This window comes from Scatophagus argus, chromosome 19 (assembly GCF_020382885.2).
Source record: "Scatophagus argus isolate fScaArg1 chromosome 19, fScaArg1.pri, whole genome shotgun sequence".
In the NCBI taxonomy this organism is placed as follows: Eukaryota; Metazoa; Chordata; class Actinopteri; family Scatophagidae; genus Scatophagus; species Scatophagus argus.
Window position 1 is genome coordinate 10,987,203 of NC_058511.1, and position 11,955 is coordinate 10,999,157.

General features: G+C 39.4%; 1 protein-coding gene across 2 annotated transcripts; it reads left to right on the top strand.

Annotated features, from left to right (window-relative positions):
• The first annotated feature begins 1,231 nt into the window (after window positions 1-1,231).
• LOC124050133 (deleted in malignant brain tumors 1 protein-like) lies at window positions 1,232-11,598 on the top strand. 2 transcript variants are annotated; one of them, XM_046372316.1, is made up of 17 exons: window positions 1,232-1,341; window positions 2,419-2,496; window positions 2,686-2,712; window positions 2,837-3,148; window positions 3,761-4,054; window positions 4,169-4,483; window positions 4,893-5,180; window positions 6,067-6,381; window positions 6,575-6,874; window positions 6,999-7,307; window positions 7,613-7,927; window positions 8,401-8,709; window positions 8,830-9,123; window positions 9,618-9,950; window positions 10,050-10,154; window positions 10,720-10,804; window positions 10,927-11,598. In XM_046372316.1, exons 2-17 carry the CDS (start codon window positions 2,445-2,447, stop codon window positions 11,072-11,074), a joined length of 3,801 nt encoding a protein of 1,266 aa, XP_046228272.1. In that variant the 5' UTR covers window positions 1,232-1,341; window positions 2,419-2,444; the 3' UTR covers window positions 11,075-11,598. The 2 variants fall into 2 exon arrangements, with proteins under 2 accessions (XP_046228272.1, XP_046228271.1); XM_046372315.1 differs by lacking the exon at window positions 1,232-1,341 and adding an exon at window positions 2,062-2,276.
• Window positions 11,599-11,955: the final 357 nt, after the last annotated feature.

Genomic DNA, 11,955 nt, shown 5'->3' on the forward strand with positions numbered 1-11,955 from the left:
AAAAGTTAAGGTCAAGGCCCCTGTTCGGGATGAGTTGTAATGTCATTTCCCATCAGTGAATGATGCATATCTCTTTGTCTGTAATGATTTACCCAGATATCAATATGTGCTTAACCTGTTGTTCAAGTCTCAGTGTCCTCAGTTCTGTCTTTAGAGAATACTGACTGAGGTTACTGGGTTGACTACTCGTTTCACTATTTTTACTAATGGGTTACTTTCCCGATGGTCTTTCGTTAAACAGTGCACCTGCATAAACAAGTGTGCCATCCTTATAGGATCATGCTCAAAAAGACTTGAGGCTGTAATTGCTGCCAAAAGGGCTTCAAAGTATTGATCGCAGGGTGTGAAAACCTTTTGTGTTTTTTTTTTTAATTTATTTATCTTTTGTTTTGCTTTGTCATTATGAGGTATTTTGTATAGAATTTTGAGGGAGACATTTAATTTAATCCATTTTGAGACTGTAACACGACAAAATGCGGAAAAAGCAAAGCAGTGTGAATACTTTCTGAATGCACTGTATGTATGCTGGATTCAGTTTTTTATGAACTAATGTGACAAAACTACTGCATCAAGGGGAAGTTGGGAAATGGTTAAACAGCATAATGTCCAGTTGTAATGTCTAAATTCATTATGCGTCCGGAACAGATGTTTAAAACAAGCAACTCAAAATGCTGAGTAGACAAGTCAGTGAGGCAATGTCATATAAGAGTTTCTGTGTACTCTGACAGTACTATTTATTAACATGAAAACTACATTTCAGAGAGCAAAAAAAAAAAACCTTCAAGAACTTCAGAAAAGTGAATGCACAACATTCACACAAAAATAAACAAACAATGAACAACTACATTTAATAGTATAACACAAACATACAAATAAAAACCCCACGCGCATGTTAATTAATGGGTGTTATTATGCCAAATAGTTCGAATAAGTTCTATAAAAATATGAGTACATTCCCTGATGTTGATGATTTTGTATCCTGCTGTTGATAATGCTTGTGGATGTACTTGTAGCAACCGCAAAGGCGCCATCGTAACCTAAAAAGAAATTCTGGTTGCTTTCGTGACACTTAACAGGAACACAACCTTGGAGAGAGGCAGCAATTTGAGGAACATAACAGGCACCTAATAACTGTAAAAATGGATGAGACTCAGACTTTGGGGAAGTGTTTGCCATTCCCAGTCCCAGTGAGTCATGTTGACAGCAGGATGCTGGACAAGAACTGTTTCTGTCAAGTCAAGCATTTGTGAAAGAATAAATCTCAGTGGTCTGAGGTCTTGAGACCATAACTATATATGCTGTTATTCTATTGGTCAGAAAACTGCATCGACCCATTTTAAGGTAAGACAATTACTTGAAAAAATCTGATATTTCTTGGATTTAGGATTACAGAAATGTCCTGTTAAAACATGAAATTTGGTGCAAGAGGAGGTTTCTTCTTCACGATGGGCATAGATATACAAATTTGACAATTACATACCCGGAGTGGATTACTTTGCTGCATAATGTCTTCTGAAGCCAAGTGCTTGTAGTGTGAGTTAAAAGCAATATATTAACCAGAACTTACCATATTAAGTTGAAATGCATGATATAAAACAAGGTAGATGCATATTGTTTAAGATGCATGATAAATACCTTAAATATCTTTTTTTCATGTCTGATAAGGCATGTTTAATTTACATTACATTACATTTACATTAAAACTGAAATAAGAATGCCACTGCCAAATAATTTTTAATGAACTGAAAAGCAAAGCTCATACTCATACATTTAAACAAAGGGAGAGGAATGACTTTGCTGTGTGCAAAATCAACATAAAAAGACTGTTGTGAAAGATGGGAGGGGACAGATGGGAGTCAGTGGTCAAGCTCACCTCTTAACATTTGTTCAAAACAACTCTCCTTTTGATCTACATTTCCCTTTTATTTTTTTTCAGGCAATCATTTGTCATGTCCACAAATCAGCGTTACTATCATGTCCAGCTGCTTTCCAGCATTCTATTACATGTGGTTTCCTGTTGAACATAATGTCTTTTATCAAATAGTAGCGTAGATATTGTGTAAAACAAAATCAAATCTCCTCCGTCTTTAATGATTGATCAAAATGTCAACACACATCCAGGTTGCAGTCCATTTCCAGACAGCCACGTTTATTCTTAACAATTACTGGATCAGCACAGGGGGCTTCTATTCTTTGGATGTTTCAAATGTGATCAGCTTTATGTTTTGAATTGTGGATTCATTTTAATAGCTGCCTGGATTTGTTGGATTTCAGAGGTAAAGTTTAATCAAATTATAATAGAAAAAGACTGGATGGTTTCTCGTTGTTTCACCACAACTCAACAACACCACAAAGGCAGCAATCTTTTAAAAGATGCATAATAATATTTTTTCTTCCATTTTTATTCTACCTCAACAGCATTTGTCGCGCTGTGAGGACGCAGTATGATCTTCATTTCTACTGAAAAACAACTATTTATTTGTTATTTGTCAATAGGTAAGTTTCTGTTTTTTCAGTGACTTATTTAGACTTTTTTGACTTTTAAAGGGTCTTATTCTGAATTTCAATAAATTTGACAAATTAGAGTACTGACTGTTATGTATGTACTGGACCATACTGTTCTAAATATTCGTGACTAATCTCTGGGCTGTCAGGTTTGATTTGAACATTTTACTTCTGCTGTAGGTCTGCTGAGTCTTTCACTGCTTACAGGTCAGTAAGTTTTATTAATGTTCTATGTAGATATTTTCATTTCTACACCAAGATCAATTGATTTGTTGCTGAGTTTGTGGTGACACAACCTACAGCTATTGTGCTTTTATTTTCCCATGTCTAGAATGTGATAAAATTAGGCTGGTCGGGCCTTCACGTTGCTCTGGTAGAGTGGAGGTCTACCACAGGGACAGTTGGGGAACTGTGTGTGATGATCAGTGGAGCGTTGCCAATGCTGAAGTGGTGTGTCGAGAGTTAAACTGTGGGACAGTTCTCGAGGCCAAAAAAAGTGCCTTTTTTGGAGAGGGAAAGGAAGAGATCTGGCTGGATGATGTGCAGTGTACTGGTCAGGAGCCGTCCATTCTCAAGTGTTCACATAAAACATTCGGGGAACATAACTGTGGCCATAGTGAAGACGCTGGGGTTGTCTGCTCAGGTAAGACTGCGTTCACACTCCTCTCAGTTATGTTGGCTTCACATGACCCACTAAAAACATTTAAATAACTCAATAACTCAAATAAGAATATGAATGTGTGTGTGTGTGTGTGTGTGGGGGGGGGGGGGCTGTCTTGTGGAACTGTCATCTGTCAAAAGAGATTGGGAAATACAGCTGCAAAGAAAAGCAGCTAACGCAGCATTTATCTTGGCAAGTGATCATATTATTGCATCTTGTGTTCAAAAATCCAGAGGTTGTATGGTCAGCTCACGGCTGCTTGTCTAGTTTAACATGATGGCCGTCTGTGATGGCAATGCAGTTGCAGCAGAAGCATGGCAGCAATGTCAGCACATGACATGCTGTTAGAAAGTGCAAAGTGCAAAGTGCAGAAGGTAAAAATGGGAGATAAACAGTCACCAGCTATTGGGATAGGGCTTTCAGGGTTTTGGGCTAGGCCCCTTACTTTAGCTATGCAGATTTTAACATGATTTTACAGTATCATTCATCATGTACTTATTGTCCAAATGGCTTATGGAAAATAATTAATATTCAAAATTCTACTTTCACAATATTTGTTGGCTTTATTTAAATTTCTGCCTACATCAATTGCAGAACATGTGCGGATAGTCAACGGAAGCAATCGGTGTAACGGCAGAGTGGAAGTCTACCATGATGGCCAGTGGAAACGAACCTGCAGAGGTGACTTCGGCACATCAGAGGCTGATGTGGTTTGCAGAGAGATTAACTGTGGCTCCCCTGCCACTCAAACAGAAGTGCTAGATTTTGGAGAAGCAACTGACCTGGCTGGACTCAAAACCACCTGTTATGGAAATGAGACCTCTGTCTCACAGTGCACACTTCAAGACTTCAAGGAGACCTGTGTTGATGCTACTCTTGTGTGTACAAGTAAGTCATCCACGTGTTCCTGTAAACTTACATCAGCATTCCTGTGGTAAACTTTATCTGTTGTTTCGGATGACTTCTGAATAAACCTTTGCTTTTTTCGCTTCCATGTGGCAGACAGCAAACCAATTCGGCTGGTGAATGGGACCAATCGATGTTCTGGCCGAGTGGAACTCTACCATAATGGACAGTGGGGAACAGTTTGTGATGACAGATGGGGCATGCAGGAAGCAAGGGTCACATGCCGGGAGATGAATTGTGGAACTGCTCTTGCAGTCAAATACAAGGCATTCTTTGGCAGAGGTCAGGATCAGGTTTGGCTGGACGACACTGAGTGTACTGGTCATGAGAAATCCCTTTCTGACTGCCCACACAGAGGTTTTGGAGAACACGACTGTGACCACAATGAAGATGCTGGTGTTATATGCTCAGGTGACATATGCTTTCTGTTTGGGGCTCAAAAATCTCACACTCATTTATGTGTTTGAATGAAATAAGATTGGACTGATATCTGCACGCACGAGCCATCAAGTGACAAAAATATCAAGTGGCTTTCCCATGCATAAATCACTTCTATTTTTCTGAGACCTTAAACATTACTTCCACATTTCCATTTTGGCAGGAATATCATTTTTAAACCACTCCATGTTAGAAAATCCTGCAGCCTGTCACAATCATCTGCTGCTGTTCCCCTTTTGTTCTTTGGTGTATTGTGACATATTGACAGACAGTGTAATATGTTCTCCTCACATAATACCACAAATCATAGCAAAATGTTGCTTGTAATTCCTGAAGTATTTTAAATATAATCTCTCTATCTTTTTAACTGCTTCTTTTCCAGAATCAGTCAGACTGATCAATGGGACTGACCACTGCTCTGGCAGAGTGGAGGTCTTCCACGATGGGCGATGGGGGAAGGTTTGTAATGATAAGTGGAGCCATGCAGAGGCTACAGTGGTGTGTAATGAACTTGACTGTGGAGCACCAAAAAAAACTCAGGAAAGCTTTTTTGGTGAAGGCGGACTGAGAGGGTTTACAACTACATGCCCTGACCGAATGAGCTCTATCGGCAACTGCACATTTCAGGAAAACGCAGGAAGATGTGAAAGTGTTTCTCTTTCATGTGCAGGTAAGACAAAAATGGTAGGGATGTACTGTAGCACCCTCCACTTACAATAGCAAAGGACGTGTGGACATTAAAAACATAATTAGCCTATGTCTGTTAAACATTATGACACCTATTTACTCTTGAATATTTTTGCCTGATTCTGACACTAACGTAAAGGTGAAAGGTTCATGAAAACATCATAATCAGTCTTCAGTTTGATGACTTGCTGTTATTGTTAACAGTTGTTAATTGTTAACAATTGTTGTGGATGAAAATGCATCTGTGACTTAGACACAAATGTTCCCAGATTAGGTAATGTTTTAAAGTTTTATGCAGGCTAGTCACGTTTCTCCCAGAGGTTATAACAACAGATCACCAACTCAAATGCACCTTTACCTACCATAAAACTACAGATTTCTCTGATAGTGAGTAGTTACAGTGGCAGGATGATGTATTTTGGATCAACTGAAAGTGACTCACCCACGTTGGTCATAAAATAAGAAAAATGGATCCCTTTAACAGACAACAATGAGGTTTTATAGCAAGCAAAAATAAGCTACATCAGGCTTTGGCTTGTGATACTTGATAGCAGGATCAGTTCATTGTTGGTTTTGTTGTTTTCATGGGATCTGTTGACAATAAGAAACATACATATGTGTGTAAGAAAATTAAAAGAAAAATATTTTTTCCACTTTTCTTGATTGAGCAAAGACTCACAGAAAATGTACAGCCTTAGTTTCTATATATGGCTTTACAACTCAACTTTTATGGTTTTTTATTTAATTTAGTTTTAATCTTAAGGCAAAGTGAAGGATTTCAGAGTCAGTGGAGAGGATGCTTTGTAGTTGCCATATCTGCTAACAGTTAAGTTGGTGACTACTTTTAACATGAGTTGATCTGTCCACAGGCAATCCACCACTAAGACTTGTCAATGGCACCGACAGATGTTCTGGCAGAGTGGAGGTTCTGCACGACGGCCAGTGGGGAACAGTGTGTGATGATGAGTGGGACATCAGAGATGCTCAAGTGGTGTGCAGAGCCATGGACTGTGGAACAGCTCAGACAGCCAAATCTAGTGCCTTCTTTGGTCAAGGCCAAGGAGACATCTGGTTGGATGATGTTGGCTGTGTGGGTAACGAGACATCCCTTTTGCACTGCAGACATCTCTCCCTCGGGGAAAATAACTGTGGCCACGGAGAAGACGCCGGTGTGGTGTGCTCAGGTATCATCTTGGTTATCACTCTGTTGTGTTCTGTGTGTCTGTGCATTCTGAATATTGTGCCAATCATTGTCAACACTGAAGTGTTATATCACAATTCTTTCCAACAGTATATCAGGACATAACATTCTCTTTAAATTAACCCATTATTTCTTTTAAACATGTAAACTAATTGCTGTTACTCTGTCTTTTCCAGCTACCATCAGACTCATTAATGGGACCAACCAGTGCTCAGGCAGGGTGGAGTTCAACCACGGAGGCCACTGGTCCTCAGCATATAATGTTAACTGGGGAATGAATGAAGCTACAGTGGTGTGCAGAGAGATGAATTGTGGAGATCCTGTCTCGTTCTCAGGATCATTTGGCCAAGGAGGAGAAATGAGAGGGTATAAAGTCAGTTGTAATGGTAGAGAGAGCTCTCTCACTCAGTGCACACTGAGAGAATACACCAGGAACAGCTACGACAGTGTTGAAGAGGCAGTTGTCCAATGTTCAGGTTAGACTTGAAGTTAAACTGAAAAACAATGTTCTGTGCCTGTCCACATAGTTGATAAATAAATAAAATTTCTTCTTTTTGGAAATTATGATCGTCATATAATCTCTCACACAATCATTTCCAGGCAATGTGAAGTTGACCGGTGGGCAGAGTCGTTGTGTTGGAAAAGTGGAGTATTATGACAAAGGAGAGTGGCGGACTGTGTGCGGTGATTCCTGGGATGTGAATGATGCAACGGTGGTGTGCAGACAGCTGGACTGCGGGAGGGCTCATAAAATTACCACGATGACTGAGCATGGCACTGGCACAGAGCAGACCTGGATTGATCAAATTGAATGCAATGGCTTGGAGTCCTCACTGGCTCAGTGCCCTCAGCGTCCATATAGAGACAAAACTTGCAACACCACCTCAATTGCTGGTGTTACCTGCACTGGTAAGACAACATACAAAAATGACTATATTATAAGTCTTTACAAAACTTGTGTCTACATACTGCCACTTTCAATCGCACCTGCACACCTGCGGTTTATAGATACTCAGTGTTTCTGAATCATTTACTGCTCTTCCTCTGCAGATAGAGCTGCTCAGTTATTGCATGGATGTAACCTGACTTTAAAGTATCACACATATATTTTTTTTCATCTGCCTTTTTTTTTTATCTGACATACCTTTGACAACATTAAAACCACATGAAATGTCTGATATCATGTAATGGTTTCAGCAAATTTGACCCCACAGGCAGTTTGGAAGTCCGATTGGTTAATTACAAGGATGAGTGCTCTGGCAGAGTGGAGGTCCGTCATGGTGACGAGTGGCAAACGGTGTGTGACACAGACTGGACCATGAGTAAAGCTCAGGTGGTGTGTGAGCAGCTGGAATGCGGACAGGCGTTGACCGCTCCTGGCTCTGCCCACTTTGGCCAAGGCAGTGGATCGATAGCGCAAGCTAGCGAGTCGTGCTTTGACAATGTGACATCTCTTCAGCAATGCTCGATCAAAGGTTTCCAAAGTTCAAGTTGTGGGCATGATCATGATGCTGGTGTCACCTGTGCAGGTAAAGCCTTTTAAATTATAAGTTCCAAATTCTTGAAAGTAGTTTACAATTAATTTTAGCATGTTTCACAAAAGTTGCACAGTAAAAAAAAAAAAGAAAAAAGAAAGCGATATGGGTAATTATTAAATTAAATAATTATTCAGTCATATGCAAAATCAAGCTTTAAGAAATAGTTCAACATTTGCGTTTTCTTTGTTTTCAGGGCATAGAAGAAATGGAGCCATTAGCTGGCTGGCTTAAAACTGTGTTGAAACAGCTTCTGTAAATGAATCTTTATTTAGATATAAAGTGCTAGCTGCTAAAAGTGCTGGTTGGCGGTTTTTTGTTACTTTAGGACAGAGCCAGGCTACCTGTTTCTTTGTTTTTTGTGTTTATGCTAAGTTAGGTTAACCGCCCACTGACTCTATGTAAATACATGTCTCAAGGACTGTTCTCTGCCTTTGAACTCAATTTATTTTTGTCGACATATGCAGCACAGGTCCGGTTGGCCGGTGGCACAAGTCAGTGCTCTGGAAGAGTGGAGGTCTTCTATAAAAGCCAGTGGGGAACTGTGTGTGATGATGAATGGCAAATTGGCAATGCTGATGTTGTGTGTAGACAGCTTGGCTGTGGTCATGCAGTTTCTGCTCCGACAAGTGCCCATTTTGGTAGAGGCAGTGGCCCAATATGGCTGGACAATGTGGAATGTACAGGACAAGAGTCTGCTATCACACACTGTACGCACAATGGTTTTGGAGAGAACAACTGCGGGCATGGTGAAGATGCTGGCGTTATCTGTTTAGGTAAGAGGACTGACTTAATTTGAATCTGTGAATGACATTACATCTCATTTTGTAAGACATGAAGCTGTGTTGACTCTTATGACAAAACAACCTTGAACTAAAACGTATTACCGGTTTCAGGTGCCCTAGAAAAGCCCCAGATCACTTTGAATCCTTCTCCAGAAGTAAACTGGGGTGAAAAAGTTGAAATCACCTGCACTGTAGTATCAGAAAACTTGGGTGGGACATTCATCCTGAAAAAGATAGAAGATTCATTTAAAGTGGAAAAGTACTCTGACCACGAGGCTGCAACCTTCACCTTCCCTGCAGTGGACTTCAACCAAAAGGGGTCATACTTCTGTGAATATCAAAAGAAACTGCCCAATCAAGTCATCAATTATCCTCAAGGAAATACCGCAGAGCTCTCTGTCATAGGTCAGTAATTTTGTGCCTTTTTTTTCTCCCCTTGAACATGATTGTTGGAAATTTGACGATGCTAGATTTAACATTATTAACCTTCTGGAGTCATGTGTGTAATTGTCCATTTTTGACTACTTTTGATTTTACCTTTATATTTCAGCTTAGAAATGGTTTACCTTGCCTTGTTTGGTATCATTTTTTCAGCACAACCTCACAAGTGTGACTTTACTGTTAGTCTTTCATTTTGCCGTACTATTGTAACACACTGGACCTAAAATCACACACACACACACAAAAATAAAATGCTTCATATTTTATGTAAAATATAAAAGGTTTTACTTGACATATTAACAAAATTTAAAAACTTGTATATAGTTTGAAGTCCCCAGTTTTGACACAAATTGAAACAGAGACTCAGTGAACTATGTCATCTTAAATTGGTCAACTCCAGAGGGTTTTAATTTAATGCACAAGTCTGTAAAAAAAAAAAATACATTTGTGTTCTGCAGTGAAATTGGAGACGCCCTCAATCTCCCTGTCATCTCCTCATGCAATGGTGATCTACAGCCCGGACAAAACATCGGTCACGCAAGGAAGCAGCTTCGCTATCACTTGCTCCACTCATTCCAGATATGCTGGAGGAGTCTTCTATCTGACAAAGTCGAACATGAGCTCTGAAGTGAAGACAGCATTTGGCCACTCTATCTTCTACCTGGCAACCTTTGAATTCCCTTCAATTGAATATAACGACCAAGGAGACTATCAGTGTGTCTATGCTGTTAATATCTCCTCTTTGCCCTTCTGTTCCGTTCCCTCTAAGACACTCCAAATCAACATAGTTGGTGAGAGCCAAAGACCCCTTGACAGTTTGTCTTTCTTCAGTGATTATAACTGGTTTTCTCTTTTGCTAACAGTAAAACATGATCTTTTAATCCCTACAGCTGCCACATCCTCAGTTGTCTCTGGAGTTGTGATAGGGCTAGTGGTGGTGCTACTCGCGCTTGTTATTGGTTACCTGGTCTGGAAGAAGAGAAGTGAGGTTGCTGGTAAGTGGCAGACATCAAAGCTTTTTTCGACACAAAATTACAGCAATGCCATATAACATGTCTAGACTGAAGCTGCACCAATTAATCATTTAATGTAAGGAATGGAAAAAATTTCAATGTGCAGAGTGAAAAGTGCAGCTTTTAGCAACAAACCCACTGATGATAATCACTGCTGTTCCATCCAGCTTTAAATAAATAATAGGAGAATAAAATAATTCCTCACTTGTGTCTTCTCAAATGATGACAAACAGCAGCTGGCAAATCCTGAATACAATGCCAACAACTTTTATTTATTTTATTTATAGTTATTGGAGGTTTAATAATGACAAAAAATTGAAGCCACACATAAGTGTTGTTGTAGTATTGTAGCATCTTCTAGCTTTTAGCTTTTGTGGACACCAACTTAACTGTTTTGGTTCAATCTTCAGCAGGCTGCTGTTTCCAGTCAAAAAGCTCAAATAAAACCAATGGACATTACCTTTCCAGCACCAAAAAAAAATCTTAATCATAAAATCTTAAAAATACTGACTGCTGCTGTTTTGGCGATTTTGTGCTCACTTTTCAGGTACCATAGTTCAGTTCAGTAATCAGCTCGGAGGAACAATAAAACAAGATTTTGAAGAAAGAAGCAATGCAACATTCGATGGAAGGTAATAAAAAAAGAGGGAGTCCTGCTGATGTTATTCGCCAAGATACGCCTGTTGTATTTTAGATCCAATAACTCGAAAGACTTCCTAGTGATTACAACCGTCGCTGTCCTTCTCCCCTTTAGAGGCCACAATAGCAGAGTGAATGAACATGGACACAGTCCTGGCCTTGAGGAGAAGAAGGCTGATGCTGATTCCGACAACGCTGAGAGGGTCCCCGAAGACCTGGCTGGGAGAGTGTGCTATGAGCTTGAACCACTCGTCCTCTCGTGATAACAGAACAACTTAAAGAATAACCTATGCTATGCAGTTTCACTAAATTTCGAGGGCAACATAACACTGAGCTGAAAAAAAGGCTTTTGCCGCTCAAGTTGCAGATAGCTGCACACAAAACTGATGTCTTGGCGTAACACACTGGAGTGCACTTCAACATCATGGCAGCAAAGTGAGACGTTAAAGCACTGGAGTTCAGTGAAAAGGGACCTGTTTTAAGTGTGTCTTTATGCCTCCTTTTTAAGTAAACAAATTTTCACCTCATGGATGCTATGTCATTTGCTTTTAAAGTTTTAGAAAATAAACTTGGTGGAAATTGAAATGGTGATTTTCAATAACATACATGACACTTTGTAAACATATGAAATTTATTCCTGTCGTGATTTTTATTTTTTGGGGATATTCTGCCAATCACAGAGCAAAAGTTTACTCGCCTGCAGGAATGTGCAGATAATTGTCTTTGTATTGCATTATAATTTTTTTTAGTGTGACTGCTGATCAATAAATGTGTAATTCTTACAAAACTAGTTTCAAAAAGTTCTTCTTTTTTTTTAAAATCCAGTTTATACATTGTAATTACAGCCTTCTAATGCAGGAGCAAATGTGCTTAAACTTTATCAAAACAGCGATTATGATACAATATACGGTAACTAAATTATTATAAATCTTAAATTATATAAATCTTTTGCACAATCATGACGAACAATACTATTAGCATAACAATAATCACAATCTTCACAGAAAGGAAAAATCTTAATTCAACCAGTCATCACTTTGATCATGTCTGTGCCTTCCTTCAAAATGTCATCCATAAATAAGGGCCTATGTGGTGAACTGTGAAAAGGTCATCCTCTCATGAGCTCAGAAAAAAACATCCCTGT